Here is a 23,007-nt window from a genome sequence, read left to right on the forward strand (position 1 = left end):
CCGTCAGGTTTTTATATAGTGTCATGTACCCCCATATATTACCTAATAAAGGTTTTAACCCCCTGATTGCCCCTAGAGTTAACCCTTTCACCAGTGATCACTGTATAAGTGTTACGGTTAGTTCGTTTTTTTATAGCATCAGGGCACCCACCATTTATTGGACAAAAAGAAGGGAAGAAGGGACAATGAGGGGGCAGCAGCGGGACTTTATATGTAAAAAGACACTGAGGGTCAATTAAATCAATCAATAAAATAATAATTTATTGGCGATGCACGGGGAGATAGTACAGTAAATAAATGAATGATAAATCAATGTTATAATACACAAAATTGAAAAATATGATAATAACATAATCAAATTCATATTATAGTAGCATTATTATATAAAAATCATATTATAGTAGCATTATTACACATAGTTAGTATAGTGCCCCATCTTGTGCTAGGATAGAGGCACCTAGATAAAGCAGGAACTCAAAAAGGGGCGTAACCATGACTGGTCTGCACAGTGGCGTCTCCATTATGCAAATGCATCACGTGACGTCGGACGGCATGGTGTACCAAACTCAGAATAGCCAACAGCCAGTCACAGTGCCCTATCCACTGCAAGGGTAGAGACACTTAGACAAAATAAGAGCAAGTGAAGGGGCATAACCGTGAACTGGTCTGCATAATGGTGTCCCTTCTATATGAATTTTTCTCATGTTGGTGCTTCATGACCACAAAGCACCATCATGAGTAAAAGTTACTGGAAGCAACTTCCAAAAAATGGTATATAGAGTGAAGACAGAGGAATATAACAACAACAACAACAAAAAAACAGAAGACAGAGCCTCCCATATATAGAATAGGGAATCATCATAGTAAGATATTACAATAATCTGCACTTACCCAGAATGAGATTATAATGAATGGAGAAGCATCCGTGGGGAATAGAAATACCCACAGAATACGTCACCACTCACACAATACAACAGTGGGGTACTAATGAATCCAGCATTTCTGCAGACTCCTAGCATTTAATATTGTATCCCGCAAAGGAACTGGTGAATCAAGCCTGATTAATAAAACAATTGACATCCCAGTCAGTATTCATGCCGTGGGGCGCATAACACCTGAGTTCATGGATCCAAAAAGACTCAAGGCACGATACGCCCTGCACGCACAAATCCCTCCTCCAATTCGGAACAAAGTGGTCTATAATTTGGAATTGGGTACCTGTTGGATTTCTCCCATGATGTTCTAGGAAATGTCTAGGGACAGTATGTTTATCACAACCCTTTTTAATTTTGGCTATATGCTCATTGACCCTGATGGAAAAATTTCTAATTGTGCGACCCACATATTGTTTTTTGCAGGGGCACGTAATCAAATAAACAATAAACCTTGTTACGCACGTAGTAAATCGTTTAATGGAATAAGTCTTGTGAGTAACGGTGGACATGAAGGTTTCAATTTTTCCTCTCCTTCCTAACGCATTATGTGAACATACATTGCACTTCCCGCAGGGGAAGAAGCCCTTATTTTCAGGAAAAAAGGAGATCTATTGTGTTGGGAGTAATAGCTCCCTGAACAGACCGTGCACCCCTAAATATAACCCTGCTTGTTCGGGGATAGAATTCCCCAAAATCCTGTCACTGCGGAGCATTTTCCAGTGTCGATTAAAAATTATTTTAATCTCTACTGTGCTGAGTAGAGAAGGTTGTAAGAAATGACCACCTATGTTTATCGTTTTGTATAGCTTTGGATTTTGTCTCCAACAGGGAGGCCCTGGTTACCCTTGATGCGGATAAAATATCGGCATCCAGATCTATGGATCTATATCCTTTTTCCAGAAATCTGGATTTAAGGATTTCACACTGTTGGAAAAAGTCCCTAATGTTGGTACAATTGTGGCGCAACCATAAAAATTGGCCGCGTGGGACCGATTTTAGCCACTGTTGATGGTGGCAGCTATCCACTGGGATATATCCATTTCTATCGGTGGGCTTGAAAAACATCTTAAGTTCAAAGTTACTATTGACTACGTTAATCTTCAAGTCCAAGAAATGGATGCCAGTCGTACTGGCCTCAAAATTGAGAGCAATCAGTTTCAGTATACCCAACATCCACAGATAAATATGTCCATACTCATTATTATAGTATACATTTCAGTGAAATATCAGGTTATATACTTATTCCTATCTGGGTGTTTTATTTAGATTATTGGCTTATATAGTAATTCTATTTTTTCCTGGCTTATTGTTAGACTAAATGCTGTGACCCCAGAAGTATGTTTTCTAACTTCTGTCAGTTGGGGACACAGTGAATGGAGGAGATAAGTCAAAATGATTATAATTTTTGTTTGGTCAATCTTTAGTGCTATGTTGATCTCTGTTCATGTCATAATGGGAATGCTGATAATATTAGATTGTAATTTCACTGTTGATACAGATTTAAAATCTTAATTGAAGTAAATTTACCAATGGATTGTTCCGTACATATGTGGAATATATTAGCATCTCATTTATGTCAATTTCCTGTTCCGCCCACTTTTATGGGTAGGACCAGGTTTAGAGCATTGCATTTATATGAGTAGCAATGTGGGGGGACATAGTATGCCCCTGTTGATGACTGCTTGTGTCAAAACGCATTGGGAAGCATTACTTGCAACCTACATTGCTTTTTTATTCGATTTTTGTCTTTTGTGATCACTTTTTATACCTGTCAAAACACGTATAATTTTAATAAAACCAATCTGGTTTATTTTGACCTACACTATCCGGAGCCCCCTTCTCTTTTTCTTTTTTAGTTTTTTTTTATTCCGCTTGAGTTTTCATCTGAAATTAGAGCCTGGATACACCTGGCCCTGGAAATACCACCACCCTCGATTGTGGAAAACATCGGTTGTCAACAGCTTGGATCACCTACCTCCACTTGTGACTGAGGACGTCTATTGGAGGACCAGATGCTGGGACCCATTCCATGAGGAATTGGAGCAAAGTCCCTTTGGGACGATACGCCTGGTAGACCCACTGTCGAAAGGCAGGTGGGTCCAACATTTCTGGTAAGGGTGTCTACCTTATTTCTATTAAGTGCGGTGTCTTCAGATATCACCACAGACAAGCAGATTTCTGTCGTTGATTTTTATGCCATCCCAATTCAAGGTTTTCAAGAGAAAATTGGCTGACTTTGCTTTAATAATATACGAAGATTCTTGCACAGACTGATATATCGAACACTACTCAACTTTTATTTTTTTCGATTCATATCATGTTATTGTATTATATTTTGTTCATATATAAGTTGTATGTACATTCCGTTGAGGATATTAGAGCACACATAGTGTTGTTTACACTGATTTCACAACAAGTGTGTAACTCCTCTATGGTTTAACACAGGTGGTTCACATTTGCTGATAAATTGTATCTAGTGTGTTTTTACTCACCTGTTTAGCGCTACACTTTTTTGTTTCACATTCTGTCATGTGGTTCTCCCCACATATTGTTTGTGGTACGGACATTCAATGACGTAAGTAACGTAAGTGCTTTACAAGTGATCAATTCATTGATTTTGTATTCGTTTCCGTTTGTAGTGGATATGAAATTTAATATCTTTCTGTTGGTTTTCTTACTGGTCTTGCATGGAAGACACTTTCCACATTTGAAAAAACCTTTCAGGCTTTCAAATATTTTGATGTGTTTTTGAGGGTCTATGGCGTTCTTCACCAGTTTGTTTCTCAGAGTTGGTGCTTTTCTATAAATGAATGAACGTTTGTTTGGTAACACGGTTTTCAGCTCACTATCTGATTGCAGAATGGGCCAATATTTCCTTATTATGTGTTCCAGGGCCTTGTGCTGTCTATTATAACCTTTTGTCTTAAAACTCTTTATAATCACTTCAGTCTGTTTGTCAAAATCAGTGTTATTACTGCAGTTTCTATACAGCCGCATGAGGTGACCCTTGGGTATATTCTTTATCCACTGAGGGTGATGGCAACTGGTAGTTGGGATATACCCATTGTGATCTGTGGATTTAAAAAAAGTGTGTGTGCCTAAAGATCCATCATGTTTAAATATCTGTAGGTCTAAATAGTCAATACTTTGTTTATTCCAATTCCCTGAAAAGGTGATATCATATATGTTATGGTTGATTTCCTCAAATACATTTTGTAATTCATCTGGTGTGCCACCCCAGATGATGATGATATCATCGATAATATTTGAGTTTTTTCTGGGTACACTATATACTTGCTCTTCCTCCCATCGATTTAGAAACAGGTTTGCTACGCTGGGGGCATATTTAGCCCCCATAGCTACCCCTTTTGTTTGGGTATAGTATGTGCCTTGGTACTAAAAATAATTATGGCTCATTGCCAGTCGTAGACCTTCTATGATATAATTAATTTGGTCTTTTTTTTAGATCTGATTGTTTTTGCAATGCCCATTCTACACGACTTAGTCCATCCTCTTGTTTAATATTTGCATATAGTGAGTTGACGTCTATTGTTACCAATATGTCTTCATCCCCAATTTCAAAATCTTTCAGTTCTGTGATTAATTATCTGCTGTCTTTTAGGTATGACTTTCCTTCAATGACCATGGGCTGCAAGTACCCATCAATATAGGCCCCCAGTCTAGAGAAAAGTCAGTCTATGCCACAGATTATTGGTCTTCCTGGTGGATGAGATTGATCCTTATGTATCTTAGGGACATAGTATACCACTGGGGTTTTGGCTGCTTTAGGGGTCAAATATCTGGCTTCCTTTTTGTTGAGAATTCCCTTAGTTTCTTCTTTATTTACGTATTTTTCAATATTTTCTCATATTCTTCTTTGGGATTTCCCTTCAATTTCTTGTATGTGTCTTTTGCACTCAGCAATATCACCATTTAAGCCACGTAATCCTGTTTGTTTAATATGATCAGGCCTCCCCCTTTATCCGTCGGTCTGATTATAATATCTTTTTTCTTCTCTATTTGTTTAATCGTTTTCCATACACCCTTCCTCTTTGAACTTTTGATTTCCAGTCCTCTTACATCTTTTTCCACCATTTTTTAAAAACCATTATACTTTCATTATATTGCAATTTGGGATTGAAAATAGAGTTATTCTGTAAAGTTCGAATTTTTGAAAGACAAACATTCTTTTTCTTTTTTGGCATGTTCTTTTGTAGCAAAAAAATTTTTAATGTTCAATTTACTCGCAAACTTCTGTAGGTCAATATAGGCCTCAAATTTATCTAGGTCTTTGTCTGGGGTGTATTTTAGGCCTAAATCGAATATCATTAGTTCTTCTTTAAATATAGCTTGGCTTAGGTTGTAAATTCCTTCACCTGATATTCTCTTCTTCTTTTTCTTGATGCCTCCTCTCTTTTCTCTGGTCCATTTTCTTTTTCCCATCATTGTGGTCTATACATATGTTCTCTCCTCTCTTCCCACTGGATCTCCTGTTGTTCCATATGATTTTTTCTTGTGCCTTCCTGTCTCAGGAAGTACTCCGTATTTTTCCTGAGTACTCCCCGTACTCAGGAAAAGCAGCAACATGTATTTTGGGGTGCAATTCCACATATAACCATGGCATGTATGAGCAATATATCATTTAGCGACAACTTTTTGTAAAAAAAAATTTTTTTATTTTTTTTGTTATTATTATTTAATCACTTGGGCCAAAAAAATATTCAATGGGCTCAACTTGCCTCTCAGCAAATAGCTTGGGGTGTCTACTTTCCAAAATGGAGTCATTTGGGGGGTTTGTGCCATCTTGGCATTTTATGGCCTTCAAAACTGTGATAGGTAGTGATAGGTAGTGAGGAGTGAAATCAAAAATTCATGCCCTTAGAAATCCTGAAGGCGGTGCTTGGTTTTCGGGGGCCCGTATGCGGCTAGGCTCCCAAAAAGTCCCACACGTGGTTTCCCCATACTCAGGAGCAGCAGCAGAATGTATTTTGGGGTGTAATTTCACATATGCCCATAGCATGTGTGAGCTATATATCATTTAGTGACAACTTTTTGTAAACTTTTTTTGTCATTATTCAATCACTTGGGACAAAAAAAATATTCAATGGGCTCAATATGTCTCTCAGCAATTTCCTTGGGGTGTCTACTTTCCAAAATGGGGTAATTTGGGGGGGTTGTACTGCCCTGCCATTTTAGCACCTCAAGAAATTGGATAGGCAGTCATAAATTAAAAGCTGTGTAAATTCCAGAAAATGTACTCTAGTTTGTAGACACTATAACTTTTGCGCAAACCAATAAATATATGCTTATTGACATTTTTTTTACTAAAGACATGTGGCTGAATACATTTTGGCCTAAATGTATGACTAAAATTGAGTTTATTAGATTTTTCTTATAACAAAATTAGAAAATATCGTTTTTTCAAAATTTTTGGTCTTTTTCCGTTTATATTGCAAAAAATAAAAATCACAGAGGCAATCAAATACCATCAAAAGTAAGCTCTATTTGTGGAAAGAAAAGTACGCAAATTTCGTTTGGGTACAACATTGCATGACCATGCAATTACCAGTTAAAGCAGTGCAGTGCGAAATTGTAAAAAGACCTCTGGTCCTTAGGCTGACAATTGGTCCCGGGGTTAAGTGGTTAAAGACAAAAAAGTTAAGATACAAAATTTGCCACTTATGGATGTCTTCGCAAAGATACAGGTTAAGAGGGGTTTAATCTCTAGTCTTTATGGTCACATGATTGAGCACTCACAAAAAACAAATAGTTGTTTAGCTAGAAAAGGATGGGAAAAAGACCTTGGAAAAATGACAGATGAAACATGGCAGTATATATTGGAACTTGTACAGTCTGCATCGGTATCTCCGCAGCAATGCCTAACCCAATTATATATAATATATAGAGCTTAAAGGACACCAACTAAATTATACAAATGGGGGAGGCGGGATACGTCGGAATGCACAAGATGTTCAAGAGTATCTGCTGATTTAATGCATATGCTTTGGAACTGCCCTAAAATGTTCAGATATTGGAAGGATGTGGTAGAAACCAATAATCAGGTGTATCAAACCCAAGAATATGCCTGCTAGGACAATTAGAACAATAATTATATACCCCAGTAATTAGGATACTCATTAATAGGATGCTATTTATTGCACAAAAATTGATAGCAATAAAATGGATATCCTCTATAAGCCCAACATATGCGGAATGGCGGATACAGGTAAATGATGCATTGCTAAAAGAATGGCAGGTATATAAGAATAGGGATTTAACAAATAAATTTAGTGAAATGTGGGAACCATGGCTGACGTTATCCGGTTTGACACCATTTATTGTTTGATCAGACGGAAGTATAGGGGTTAACAGATTATTTACTAGTTATAGAATAGTTAATGTGTGATAACTCAAGAAGGTAGGATTGGTGTAGGGGGCTTTTGGACGAGACAGGCTGGAGATGACGGAGAGAGAATTTAGATATATATTAGGGAGGGGTTTTTGTTTTTGTGTATAGAATGTAATATGGTATTGTTTTATGTATTTTGGAATTTCTTTTTCCATGTTTGTTTTATGATGTGTTTGTGATGGAGAAAAACATAATAAACAGAGATTGAAAAAAAAATCATTTAGAAATGCCTCATTCACAGGTTATAGGCAATGTAGAAAAGTACACATCGATGTATTTTTATATTGTCACACTTTTGTAACCTCATGTTTTTGTATTCATGAAATGTATTGAAATGAAAAATAAAATACAAAAGATATTTAAATAGAAAACAAATGTTCTCCATGCAAGTATGAAATGTACACTAATATAAAGCATAATGAATAATCTTTATTTAATTAGAGCACAAAAGCTAATACGTATTTTGAAAATCAAGCAATTCTCTCTTTGTGCTCCTTGTTGTATTTAAAGTTTATCTCCTACTTTTAGTGATGTTTAAATAGTTTGTTTGGACCAACCGGGTGTAACAAACTATTTACATCACTAAGACATGCAGCTGCTCTTAGCGCTGTATAAGCTGTATGTAGCCTCATCTACCTACAGTATAAAGTGCTGTGGCAATGAGATGGGATCTTCCTGTCCCACACCAAAGAACAAAAGCTTCTCAGCCATTCACAGAAAGCTTTGCATTTTCTGAAGGAATACAAAGCTTCCTCTGAATGACTGAACTAGAGAGGTGGGCGGATGACATCAAATTCCCTGTCTCAGCCAGTCAGAGGAAGCTTTGCATTCATTCAGAAAATACAAAGCTGCCTGTAAGTGGTTAAGCAGTGCCGATGCATATCTTAGTGAAATTAATAGTTAGTTTGGACCAGCTTGCTCTAAATTAATTTTAATTCAATGAAAGCTGGAGATGAGCTTTAAGTAGATATATGTAACATCTGAAATATGTATAACATTCATATTTAACTAATTGAATCGGCTTCTTTTCCTTTGTGAATCCTCTGGTGTTGAGTAAGATTTGTCTTCTGTGTAAAACACTTGTCACATTCCAAACATCTATATGGTTTTTCTCCTGTGTGAACCCTCTGGTGTCGAGTAAGATTTGGCTTCTGTGTAAAACACTTGTCACATTCCAAACATCTATATGGTTTTTCTCCTGTGTGAATCCTCTGGTGTTGAATAAAACCTGTCTTTTGATTAAAACACATGTCACATTCCAAACATGTAAATTTTTTTTTTTCTGTGTGAACCCTCTGGTGCATAGCAAGATTCCTCATTCCTACAAAGCACTTATCACAATCTGAACATCTATACAGCTTCTCTTCTGTGTGAACTTTTTGGTGTTGATTAAGATGAGATTTTTGCCCAAAGCATTTGCCACATTCTGGACATCCATACGGCTTCTCTCCTGTGTGAACTCTTTGGTGTTGAGTAAGATTAATTTTTTGCACAAAACATTTGTCACATTCTGGACATTGATATGGCTTCTCTCCTGTGTGAACATTTTGGTGTTGAGTAAGATGAATTTTTTTCACAAAACATTTGTCACATTCTGAACATTGATATGGCTTCTCTCCTGTGTGAACTCTTTGGTGTTGAATAAGATTAGATTTTTCCACAAAGCATTTGTCACATTCTGAACATCTAAATGGCTTCTCTCCTGTGTGAATCTTCTTGTGTTTCAAAAGATGAGCACTTCGTTTAAAGCATTGGTCACATTCTGAGCACATAAATGGCTTCTCTCCAGTGTGAACCCTTTGGTGTTGCTTAAGTGTAGTTTTTCTAGCAAAACATTTATCACATTCTGAACATCTGAATGGCTTCACTCCTGTGTGTTTCCTTTGATGAACAATAAGACTTGACTTCATATAGAAACACATGTCACATTCTGTGCACTTAAATGTTTTTTCTCCTTGGTGGATCTTCCTCTGGTGGTAAGAAAGAGATGCCATTTGTGAGAAGCTCTCAGTACATTCTGGACATCTATATGGTTTCTCTCCTGTGTGAATTCTCTGGTGTTTAGCAAGAACTCCCTTTGATGAGAAACACTTATCACATTCTGAGCATCCAAAGGGCTTCTCTCCTGTGTGACTCCTCATGTGTATAACAAAATGTGCCTTTCTTGGGAAATTCTTATCACATTTCAAACATTTAAACATGTTTTCCCTTTCTGAATCTTCTTCTGGTGGCAAAAAAAATGTCTTCTCTGAAAAGCACTTGTTAAATTCTGAGTATTGAAAAATTCCTCTCTCCTGTGTTAATGCACTGATGATTACTGAGCTTTGCCGAAGGATTTCTCCATGGATTATATTGTGCTGATTAAGATCTAGAGGAATATGAAAATAAATTGTTATGGAAAAAATATTGCTTACAGATTAATATCAATTTGATAATAACATTATGGAATTCTAAACCAGAATTGATTGTTTTCCAATCAGAGTACAAATTTATAAACACTATATTGGCAAAATTATTGGGACGCCTGCCTTTACACACACATGAACTTTAATGGCATCCCAGTCTTAGTCCATAGGGTTCAATATTGAGTTGGCCCTCCCTTTGCAGTTATAACAACTTCAAATATTCAGGGAAGGCTGTCCACAAGGTTTAGGAGTGTGTCTATGGGAATGTTTGACCATTCTTCCAGAAGCACATTTGTGAGGTCAGGCACTGATGTTGGAAGAGAAGGCCTGGTTCTCAGTCTCTGCTCTAATACATCCCAAAGGTGTTATATCGGGTTAAGGTCAGGATTCTGTGCAGAACAGACAAGTTCCTTCACCCCAAACTCGCTCATCTATGTCTTTATGGACCTTGGTTTGTGCACTGGTACAAATTATTTGGTGTAGGGGGGATTATGGTGTGGGGTTGTTTTTCAGTGTTTGGGTTTGGGTATCAACTGATGACCAATAAAAAGTGTCTCCTTACCAAGGTGTCACAGAAGAAACATTTCAAGCTCTCTGAAGACCTTTGCAACCTTAGTGTTGCAAAACATATTGATGACTTTGGTTACAGAAGGATTTCTAACTTATGAATGTTCCAGTGTGTACTGCCATTGCTGAAGAAAAATCATGTTGGAGCTTATTTAAAGTTTGCTGCACAAAATTTAGAAAAAGCCTGTGAAATACGGGGAGAGTATAGTCTGGTCAGATGAGACCAAAATGGAACTCTTTGGATGCCATAATACACACCATGTTTGGAGGCCAAATGGCACTGCACAGCACCCCAAAATCACTCCCATACCAACAGTGAAGTTTGGAGGTGGCAACATCATGGTGTGGGGCTGTTTTTCAGCATATGGTACTGGCAAACTTTGTATCAATTAAGGAAGCATGAATGGAAAAAATGTATCAATGCATTCTCGATAAAAATCTGCTGCCATCTACCAAGATGATGAAGATGAAACGAGGGTGGACATTTCAGCAAGACAATGACCCCAAACACAAAGCCAAGGAAACTCTCAATTGGTTTCAAAGAAATAAAATAAAGCTGCTAGAATGGCCCAGCCATTCACCTGACTTGAATCCAATATAAAATCTATGGAAAGAACTAAAGATCAGAGTTCATAGAAGATGTCCATGAAACCTTCAAGATTTGAAGACTGTCTGTGTAGAAGAATGGGCCAAAATCACACCTGAGCAATGCATAAGACTAGTTTCTCCATACAGGAGACATCTTGAAAGTATTTTGTATGAATTATTAAATAAATTTCAATTAGATTGATCAATACATTGTCACTGTGTCATTTCAGGTTATTACATATAACAAAATTTTTGTACTTCTTTTTTTTTTTGTATGAATGGATTGCATGGATTGTTACCGACATGTGGTGAAAATGTCATGTCAATAGCACCTTTAGAAACAGATTTACCTAGAAAAACGGTGACGTGTTCATTACTTATTTTATTTACCTGCTGTATATATCAAAAAGTAATCACTGTTAACTGTGCCTTGAGACAGCTGTAATATTTAATGTTAAATTAAATTAATTAATATTAATATGAACAAAATCACAAATCTTAGATCCTAAGCTAGAGAGATAGTTTCCTATATATATATATATATATATATATATATATATATATATATATATATATATATATATAGAAACTGTACAGTGATCTTCTCAGCCCTTCTGAATGCCAGCTCAATACATGTTTTTTTTTTACTCTCAATCTCTCACTCCATCACCACCTTGTCCCATTAAATATATCCCCACCTTGCTTCAGTAACTATACTTTTTTTTTTTATGGGGACTGCTAGATATTTGGTTTACCTATTTTAGAATATGCTCTATACAGTATATTTATCTTCCAGGTGAGACCTAAGAGACACAGCGTCTGCTTGTAAAGTGAGAAAGTATAAAGGTGAGGGGCAAGATCATGAATAAACGATGGTGTAGAACTTTCTAAGATAAGAATGTTACAACCAATGTGATACAATGTTATATGAGTGAAGAGTACAGTATACAAAAATGATAACACTGACACAGTCAGGCTGATATACTAAAAGACTTGACAATTATCAACCAATAAGTTGTGTGAATTTTTGTTCAATTAGCAAGTCATAGACTGTGAAGTATATACTGTATAAATTCTTATTTCACCTGTTGCTTGGATTTTTTGTATTGAAACCCAGCAGAAAAAAGTGCTGCAATGTAGTCCACCTGCTGACACCATGGATCACAGTTCATTGTTCATAGATAAACACATACAATCATCTAAACCGTACAAGTGTACAATCATAAAAAATGTACCCACCTGGTATAAAGTAGTATAGGATCCTTTGGTATCTTCCTTAGTAGTTCCCTTCACCAGCAGTTCTTGTAAGTGACTGAGTCCAGTTTCACCTTTTATTTATTTCACCACCATTCACAAAAATGTGCTCGCTTCCCATTGGTTAAAAATGCGTGATCTACTTAACAAAAAAGCATCTTCACAATCTACATAGATAGTTTCAGCTTCTCTTTGTTCAGCTCTTCATCGCAGTCACAGCCAGGACAAGTTCATTAACATTCTAATATGTGGAGGGAAGACTATAGGAGTGTACCTTCATTGAAAATGAATGGCAATTGTCTCTCATCATTAGCATAAACAACAGGTGACACTCTACATATATTATCAATGACAAAAGAGACTGGAGATTTTAAAGCAATGTTTTGTGATCTTCATTAAGATTCAGTCACATGACCCCATGAGCTGTGTAACCATACTGTTCTGTCTCTACAGATAAATGTCTACTTAGGCAGCCATATGTAATACTAAATGTATATTTAATTTTAGTATCAAACTATCAGCTTGGTCTACATAACATAAAAAATAATAATAATTCAAAGAGGAACTGCCTGCAGAAAAATGTAATTAGTAGCAGTTAGCTGACCATAAGGTATAGGGGGATCTGTTTTGGTTCAATTCAGTGAACCCAAGCTTAGTAGAAAATCCCAGTCAATGGAGGGTGAATCCTGGTAGTAAAATCTGGCTATTTGTAGAACCAATAGACAAACTACTGTAAAAAAGGCAATAGGTTACCGAGTAGGGATAGGCCGAACGGACCCCTGTTCGGACCCGAATAATGAACCCCATTAAAGTCAAGGGGACCCGAACCATAAATATCAAAAGTGCCCATTTTGAAGGCTTAAATGCAAGTAATTAGACACACAATGGTTACAGGGGTCCGGTCCTGCCCTGGGGGACATGTATCAATAAAAAAAGTTTGTGAAAAATGTCATTTTGAAATGAGCACTGATTTTTTGATTTTTAAAGTGAAAACCTAAAAACGAAAAATTCCTTCCAATATAGTGGCACGGAGGTCCAAAAAATTCATTTGGATACAGTGTCGCATGACTGAGTAATTGTCATTCAAAGTGTGAGAGCACTGAAAGCTGAAAATTGGTCTGGGCAGGAAGGGTGTTTAAGTGCCCAGTAAGCAAGTAGTTAAAGTGAAAACCTAAAAATGAAAAATTCCTTCCAATATAGTGGCAAGGAGGTCCCCTTAGTCCAACTGTTAAGTGGCAGATCTGTAACATGTCTATAATCTGCTGCAGCAATAAATGAATTTATAAAGCCCAAAAAAATAAAATTTTTCCTACAAGCTAGCTTTATTGCAAGCTGGGGAGCCAGTGTGAATAATGAGGTCACAATGTAGTGCACTGGGAACAAGATTAGAGATTTTTTGGATACATTCTGGTGTCACTTTGACTTTGGATAGAAGTAACGGGTACATTAAAATTGGTCTTTGGGTGTCGGAGGCGCCTTCCCACCATAACCCTATAGAGATAATCTTGATGAAAGCAAGAATTTGCTGTGCTGTAAAAAATTGCAATGATATGCACCTGTCAAACAGGTGCTGAAAAATTTGATTTTGGGTGTTAATTGTGCCCATGAAACCTATACCAAAAACATTCTTCCAGATGAAATGATTTAACACCCCCAAAGCTAGGCAGCCTCGAAGTCCTGCAGAGATTCCACATCCCAAAAAGACTTAATCAGTTACATCGGCATCAGGGGCTTCATAGCTAGTAATCCAGGACTGATTCATTTTAGTCAAACGATCCACAGAGTCTGTGGACAGACACGTTCCATGATCAGTAACAAAACCTCCTGCAGCACTGAATGCCCGTTCTGAAAGCACACTGAATGCAGGGTAGCCCAACAATTCAATTCCATACTGGGCAAGTTCTGGCCAGTGGTCTTTTCTCATGACCCAATAAGCCAGTGGATCGTCAGCTGGTAAGCTCTCCATCTCTGTTTTCGCCCCGAAGTAATCGTCCACCATGTGATACATATTACAGCGCACATATTCAAGAATGACATTTCCTGCAGGGCTAGTTAAAAACACCTGAACATATTCAAAAAATACGGGGGTTTGGTCACACTATATGGTTATATAGTGCTAAGCCCACTTACTGTGACAAAGTACCCCTAGTAATGAAAGAGAAGATAGGATTGCGCTATGGATAGTGAATAGTAAATGTTACAAAGGTGCAAGCTGCCTCTACCATATATTTCCAACCAATTTAGATGGAATGTAGTGTGTAAAAGAAGCAATAGGTAGAAGTGGCGCTAAACCTTAATAAATCCAAAAAATCACAAAAATATATTTTCTTTTTTTCAAATTTTTTTTATTAACCACTTCCCGACCAGTGCACGATGATGTACGTCGACAGAATGGCACGGGCAGGCATATTGGCGTACAGGTACGTCCAATATTCATTGCCACCCTGCCATCGGGAGCGCGCCGCCGGCGGTGCACTCCCACGCTGGTCGGGACCCCCGTGAGTCTGGTCGCGGGACCCGCGGACTCGATCGTCGTGGGCATCCCCGCGATCATCTCACGGAGAGGCCGAATGGAGGAAATGCTGTGTAAAAAGCATTTTTCCATTCTGCCTAGCAACTAGTGAGGCTGATCTCTGCTCCATGTGATTGGAGCAGAGATCAGCGTTCACTAAATGAAAGCCCAACCCCCCCACTGTTAGTAACACACCCCTAGGAACACTTAACCCCTACACTGCCACCCACTGGTTAACCCCTTCACTGCCAGTGTCATTTACACAGGAATCACTGCATTTATATAGCAGTGATTACTGTATAAATGACAATGGTCCCAAAAATGTGTCAAAAATGTCCGATGGGTCCCCCACAATGTCGCAGTCACAATAAAAATCGCTGATCGCCGCCATTACTAGTAAAAAAAATAATAAAAAATTATTAATAAAAATGCTATAAAACTATCCCTATTTTGTAAACTCTATAACCAATCAATTATCGCTTATTGCGATTTTTTTTACCAAAAATATGTAGAAGAATACGTATCGGCCTAAACTGAGGGAAAAAAATGCTTTTTTATATATTTTTGGGGGGATATTTATTATAACAAAAAGTAAAAAATAATGCGTTTTTTAAAAAATTGTCGCTCTATTTTTGTTTATAGCGCAAAAAATAAAAACCGCAGGGGTGATCAAATACCACCAAAAGAAAGCTCTATTTGTGAAAAAAGGACGTCAATTTTGTTTGGGAGCCACGTCGCACGACCGCGCAATTGTCAGTTAAAGCGACGCAGTGCTGAATCGCAAAAAGTGGTCTGATCTTTGACCAGCAAAATGGTCCGGTCTGCAAGTGGTTAAGGAAAGTAGGTTAACATACACGTTGTTATACATGTCAAACTTTTAACATAAACCAATGTCATAATCTGCGTTACAGAGTTCTGAGTACCTTCAGTAGGAATTACATAACATGTAAAAATAATAGATAACAGAGGACAGATGGGACTATGCAGTCTGTATTGACCTGGTGTCCGAAGTAATAGCGATGTGTACAGGTCTACCAATGTCCAGGTGAGGTATAGATACTTTTTCCAAATTGGGTTTGTAAAGAGACAAGTTGGAGGCCATTTGGACTATCAATAGTGTTCTAGTTGTTCAGTTCATCCAGTTGTAGTGTAGCCTCACGTCAAGCATGACAAGAGCCATCCAACTGTCTATATAACATAGTTAAACATTCATCTGATCAATACAAATATCCAAAACCTGTGTTCCCTATGTCTTTACCCGGTCTAAAACATATTCTGTATAATCCAGGTCAGCTAGATCTCAGTGTTGAGATCAGTATAATGGTATAAGGGAAGAAGGTGGGGGGAAAGCAATATCTAGTGTCGAGGCTGTTCTCTACTACGCATGTGTATCGATGGAGAAAGGGAAGACAGGAGGGAAAGAGAGAGAGGGGCGTAGCGGCAGGTGGGGGCAAGGGGGGGGATGCGTGCTTCACGATAACGAATTGTACTCCTTTAATATTTTCTATCTGAAATATGAGAGAGACCTCTATTTATGTTTCCTGGATATGCCTGCTTTCACAAAATTAAAAGAAATACATTTTTAAAAATGAATTATAATTTTTTTTATAACATTTTTTGCAAATATGGTGTTGGACCCCCTGTTATGTTTTACTCCAAACTAAGGCCAACCTCAGGGTTTGCTGTGTTAAAAATATACAATAATTAAATATTGTGGTGCGCCTTTGTAGAGTGATAATTGTGAAAAATAAAGATGAAAGGGAATAAAACAAATAAACAAATTAGTAAATAAAATTCAGTGTTGGACCCTCTGTGCAGTGATGGGTCTTCAAAAGTTGACCAAACTACGTTAAAAAAGCAAAACAAAAAACAACTATTTGACAAACAACAATACTAAATATGCATATAAACAATTAAATCAATAGTCCAAAGACGTGATAAAAGTGACTCATGCTCAATTTAACCAATAATGTGACTGCTTCTTAATGGCTGAAAAAGTTCCGGTGTGTTTTTTCGTGCAAAGTAATGGTTTTGCACTCACCAGATACCCTGAATATCTATAGTGTAGTATATTTTAAAATGCCAATTTATTAAATTAAAAAACTACTCGCCAATCCTTTTAAAACGCAATATAATTGTGCCTGCCGCCAATCGCTACAGCTTCAATGAGTAGAGAGTGCGTCCTATGGCCACGCCCTATGCATTTCATCATCAAGACGTCATTCGGAGTGGCCATATTGATACACCTCTCGTCTATAATAGGGTGCAGCGCAAGTTGGAATCCACCATTTTGGTGAGGGGAAAGTGGAGTTCCTACCCCTGCATCCATTTCTTTGTAATTAAGATGCCTCCAAATTATACCGGTGGATGGCGGGTGCAAAAAAGTGCTGTCCAAAATGCTATTCGCTATTCCTTGCAGGGAATAGGGCACTGCGTCCTATGCTTATTTTACATGATTTTACATTACAACAGCAATACTTCCATTCCTGTTTATCTGTTATGCTATCACAGAATCATTTGTTTCCTACCAAAATTATTCAGTGTACATAACATCTACATAGCCAATTAGAATCCATTCCAATTAATTCATACATGAATTATACATGTAAATATGGTAAAAAAATAAATAAAAGTAAAGAAAAAATAAATAAAATAAAAATAAAAATGGTGGATAAATAGAGTAAATATGAAAGATGTTGGAATAGAAATTAAAATTGAAAATACGAATTAAAATATGAATAAGGAAAACCCCCCGGACTAGGTAATAAATTACTGTTTAAAATCAATTAATTAGATGACCCGCAATAGTGGCAGTAGAAAGGGGAATATGAGGTTGAACGGAGAACTTTTATTAGTACTATCAACCAGAATATCATATATGAACATATGCTTCTTTACATGGAAGACTCTATGGATAAAGCCATTAGAGAAGTTGTTATGATGATCAATAGTAATTGTTTATTTATTAAAAAGGAGAGGAAATAGTGTATTTTAAATTAATATATATTTTTTTTAGAAATAATTTTTTTTCGCAACATCTTACTTGCACAAAAAAAAACAGTGTAACAAGGCAGCCTATAATTAATGATGTTCAAGTGGCCAATCAGAATTGAAAAAGATAAATGCTAAAGTTAAAAATAAGAATATGCAATTAAATATAAAATGTTATTTAGGTATGTTTTACATTCGACCCAGATGGAGAAAGGTGTTCGTATACTACTATTAGATTCAAATATTTTGTTAAAAAGGTTGAGCTAATAAACCCAAATAGAGAAAATGAGAAAATAGGGGGGTATTTTTAGGTATATATTACATTCGACCCTATTGAAAAACGTTATATTTCACCTAGAAGATATTTAGAAACTGCTGTTATTTCCAAATCTGGCAACACCCAGAAAAAGGAGAGAAAAGAAGAGGAGAGAGAATAGGGAATCTAGTGGGAAATAAGAGGAGATATTTTTTTATTTTAAAATATAAAAATTTCAATTAAAATTAAAAAATTTGTCAAAAAACAATTCAGATCTAAGTCAATGTTTAGGCCTGCTGGCTGAAGTGTGTCTAAATTAAAAATCCATTTTGTTTCGTTTTGTGACACTTTGACTCTTTTGTCTTCCCCCCTCCAATGTCCTTTGATTTTGTCTATTGCATAAAAAGTCATACATTTTGGGTCCCGACCATGAAAGTCCCTAAAGTGTCTGGAGACGCTATGTTTGTTGAATCCATTTTTTATATCAGTAATGTGTTCTCTGATCCTGACGTGTAGTTGTCGTGTGGTTCTCCCCACATATTGTTTGTGGTACGGACATTCAATGACGTAAGTAACATAAGTACTGTTACAAGTGATCAGTTCATTGTTTTTGTATTCGTTTCCGTTTGTGGTGGATATGAAATTGAATATCTTTCTGTTGGTTTTCTTACTGGTCTTGCATGGAAGACACTTTCCACATTTGAAAAAACCTTTCAGGCTTTCAAACATTTTGATGTGTTTTTGAGGGTCTATGGCGTTCTTCACCAGTTTGTTTCTCAGAGTTGGTGCTTTTCTATAAATGAATGAACGTTTGTTTGGTAACACGATTTTCAGCTCACTATCTGATTGCAGAATGGGCCAATATTTCCTTATTATGTGTTCCAGGGCCTTGTGCTGTCTATTATACCCTTTTGTCTTAAAACTCTTTATAATCACTTCAGCCCCTTTGTCAAAATCTGTGTTATTGCTGCAGTTTCTATACAGCCGCATGAGCTGACCCTTGGGTATATTCTTTATCCATTGAGGGTGATGGCAACTGGTAGTTGGGATATACCCATTGTGATCTGTGGATTTAAAAAAAGTGCATGTGCCTAAAGATCCATCATGTTTAAATATCTGTAGGTCTAAATAGTCGATACTTTGTTTATTCCAATTCCCTGTAAAGGTGATTTTTCTGGGTACACTATATACTTGCTCTTCCTCCCATCGATTTAGAAACAGGTTTGCTACGCTGGGGGCATATTTAGCCCCCATAGCTACCCCTTTTGTTTGGGTATAGTATGTGCCTTGGTACCAAAAATAATTATGGCTCATTGCCAGTCATAGACCTTCTATGATATAATAAATTTGGTCTTTTTTTAGATCTGATTGTTTTTGCAAGGCCCATTCTATACGACTTAGTCCATCCTCTTGTTTAATATTGTGTATAGTGAGTTGACATCTTTTGTTACCAATATGTCTTCCTCCCCAATTTCAAAATCTTTCAGTTCTGCGATTAATTGTCTGCTGTCTTTTAGGTATGACTTTTCTTCAATGACCATGGGCTGCAAGTAACCAGCAATATAGGCCCCCAGTCTAGAGAAAAGTCAGTCTATTCCACTGATTATTGGTCTTCCCGGTGGATGAGATTGAGCCTTATGTATCTTAGGGACATAGTATATCACTGGGGTTTTGGCTGCTTTAGGGGTCAAATATCTTGCTTCCTTTTTGTTGAGAATTCCCTTAGTTTCTTCTTTCTTTATGTACTTTTTCAATATTTTCTCATATTCATCTTTGGGATTTCCCTTCAATTTCTTGTATGTGTCTTGTGCACTCAGCAATTTCTCCATTTAAGCCACGTAATCCTGTTTGTTTAATATGACCAGGCCTCCCCCTTTATCCATCGGTCTGATTACGATATCTTTTTTCTTCTCTATTTGTTTAATTGTTTTCCATACACCCTTCCTTTTTGAACTTTTGATTTCCAGTCCTCTTACATCTTTTTTCCACCATTTTTAAAAAAACCATTATACTTTCATTATATTGCAATTTGGGATTGAAAATAGAGTTATTCTTCAAGTTGTAATGTTTGTAAGACAAACATTCTTTTTCTTTTTTGGCATGTTCTTTTGTAGCAAAAAAATTTTTAATGTTCAATTTTCTCGCAAACTTCTGTAGGTCAATATAGGCCTCAAATTTATCTAGGTCTTTGTCTGGGGTGTATTTTAGACCTAAATCTAATATCATTAGTTCTTCTTTAAAAATAGCTTGGCTTAGGTTGTAAATTCCTTCACCTAATATTCTCTTTTTTCTTTTTCTTGATGCCTCCTCTCTTTCCTCTGATCAGTTTTCTTTTTCCCATCTTTGTGGTCTATACATATGTTCTCTTCCCACCGGATCTCCTGTTGTTCCATATGATTTCTTCTTGTGTCTTCCTGTCTCAGGAAGCACTCTGTATTTTTCCTGAGTACTCCCCGTACTCAGGAAAAGCAGCAAAATGTATTTTGGGGTGCAATTCCACATGTAACCATGGCATGTGTGAGTAGAATATCATTTAGTGACAACTTTTTGTAAAAAAAAGTTTTTTATTTTTTGTTGTTATTATTCAATCACTTGGGCCAAAAAACATATTCAATGGGCTCAACTTGCCTCTCAGCAAATAGCTTTGGGTGTCTACTTTCCAAAATGGGGTCATTTGGGGGGTTTGTGCCATCTTGGCATTTTATGGCCTTCAAAACTGTGATAGGTAGTGATAGGTAGTGAGGAGTGAAATCAAAAATTCATGCCCTTAGAAATCCTGAAGGCGGTGCTTGGTTTTTGGGGGCCCGTATGCGGCTAGGCTCCCAAAAAGTCCCACACATGTGATTTCCCCACACTCAGGAGAAGCAGCAGAATGTATTTTGGGGTGTAATTTCACATATGCCCATAGCATGTGTGAGCAGTATATCATTTAGTGACAACTTTGTGCAAAAAAATAAGTTTGTAATATTCCCGCAACTTGTGGCAAAATATAAAATATTCCATAGACTCAACATGCCTCTCAGCAAATAGCTTGGGGTGTCTACTTTCCAAAATGGGGTCATTTGGGGTGGGGGCTTGTGTTATTTTGGCATTTTATGGCCTTTGAAACTGTGATAGGTAGTGAGGAGTGAAATCAAACATTTACACCCTTAGAAAGGCGGTGATTGGATTTCGGGGTGCCATACGCGGCTAGGCTCCCAAAAAGTCCCACACATGTAGTATCCCCATACTCAGGAGAAGCTGCAAAATGTATTTTGGGCTGCAATTCCACATATAACCATGGTATGTGTGAGCAATATATCATTTAGTAAAAACTTTTACTTTTTGTGAACATTTTTTTTTGTCATTATTCAATCACTTGGGACAAAAAAAAAATATTCAATGGGCTCAACATGTCTCTCAGCAATTTCCTTGGGGTGTCTACTTTCCAAAATGGGCTAATTTGGGGGGGGGGGGTTGTACTGCCCTGCCATTTTAGCACCTCAAGACATTAGATAGGCAGTCATAAATTAAAAGCTAAATTTATTTTTATTTTTTTTGTCATTATTCAATCCCTTAGGACAAAAAAAATAAATATTCAATGGGCTCAACATACCCATCAGCAATTTCCTTGGGGTGTCTACTTTCCAAAATGGGGTCATTTGGGGGGGATTTGTACTGCCCTGCCATTTTAGCACCTCAAGAAATGAGATCGGCAGTCATAAATTAAAAGCTGTGTAAATTCCAGAAAATGTACTCTAGTTTGTAGACGCTATAACTTTTGCGCAAACCAATAAATATACGCTTATTGACATTTTTTTAACTAAAGACATGTGGCTGAATACATTTTGGCCTTAATGTATGACTAAAATTGAGTTTATTAGATTTTTCTTATAACAAAAAGTAGAAAATATATTTTTTTTCAAAATTTTTGGTCTTTTTCCGTTTATATCGCAAAAAATAAAAATCACAGAGGCAATCAAATACCATCAAAAGGAAGCACTATTTGTGGGAAGAAAAGGATGCAAATTTCGTTTGGGTACAACATTGCATGACCGCGCAATTACCAGTTAAAGCAGTGCAGTCCGAAATTGTAAAAAGACCTCTGGTCCTTAGGCTGACAATTGGTCCGGGGCTTAAGTGGTTAAAGACAAAAAAGTTAAGAAACAAAATTTGCCACTTATGGAGGTCTTAGCAAAGATACAGGTTAAGAGGGGTTCAATCTCTAGTATTATGGTTGCATGATTGAGCAGTCACAAGAAACAAATAGTTGTTTAGCTAGAAAAGGATGGGAAAAAGACCTTGGAAAAATGACAGATGAAACATGGCAGTATATATTGGAACTTGTACAGTCTGTATCGGTATCTCCGCAGCAATGCCTAACCCAATTATATATAATATATTGAGCTTAAAGGACACCAGCTAAATTATACCAATGGGGGAGGCGGAATACGTCGGAATGCACAAGATGTTCAAGAGTATCTGCTGATTTAATGCATATGCTTTGGAACAACCCTAAAATGTTCAGATATTGGAAGGATGTGGTAGAAACCAATAATCAGGCATATCAAACCCAAGAATATGCCTGCTAGGACAATTAGAAAAATAATTATATACCCCAGTAATTAGGATACTCATTAATAGGATGTTATTTATTGCACAAAAATTGATAGCAATAAAATGGATATCCTCTATAAGCCCAACATATGCAGAATGTCAGATACAGGTAAATGAGGCATTGCTAAAAGAATGGCAGGTATATAAGAATAGGGATTTAACAAATAAATTTAGTGAAATATGGGAACCATGGCTGACGTTATCAGGTTTGACACCATTTATTGTTTGATCAGACGGAAGTATAGGGGTTAACAGATTATTTACTAGTTATAGAATAGTTAATGTATGATAACTCAAAAAGGTAGGATTGGTGTGGGGGGCTTTTGGACGAGACAGGCTGGAGGTGATGGAGAGAGAATTTAGATATATATTAGGGAGGGGTTTTTGTTTTTGTGTATAGAATGTAATATGGTATTGTTGTATGTATTTTGGAATTTCTTTTTCCATGTTTGTTTTATGATGTGTTTGTGATGGAGAAAAACATAAACAGAGAT

The 23,007-nt window shown here is 36.8% G+C and overlaps 1 protein-coding gene across 1 annotated transcript in view; it reads right to left on the reverse strand.

Annotated features, from left to right (window-relative positions):
• LOC143962290 (uncharacterized) overlaps nt 1-23,007 on the reverse strand; it is a 315,099-nt gene that overhangs the window by 173,530 nt on the left and 118,562 nt on the right. The window contains 1 exon segment of the mRNA XM_077471593.1: nt 8,341-9,298. Coding sequence (XP_077327719.1) covers nt 8,341-9,298 — 958 coding nt within the window.

Source organism: Lithobates pipiens, unplaced genomic scaffold (genome assembly GCF_037356315.1).
Source record: "Lithobates pipiens isolate NorthernLeopardFrog02 unplaced genomic scaffold, aLitPip1_a1.2 Scaffold_8, whole genome shotgun sequence".
In the NCBI taxonomy this organism is placed as follows: Eukaryota; Metazoa; Chordata; class Amphibia; order Anura; family Ranidae; genus Lithobates; species Lithobates pipiens.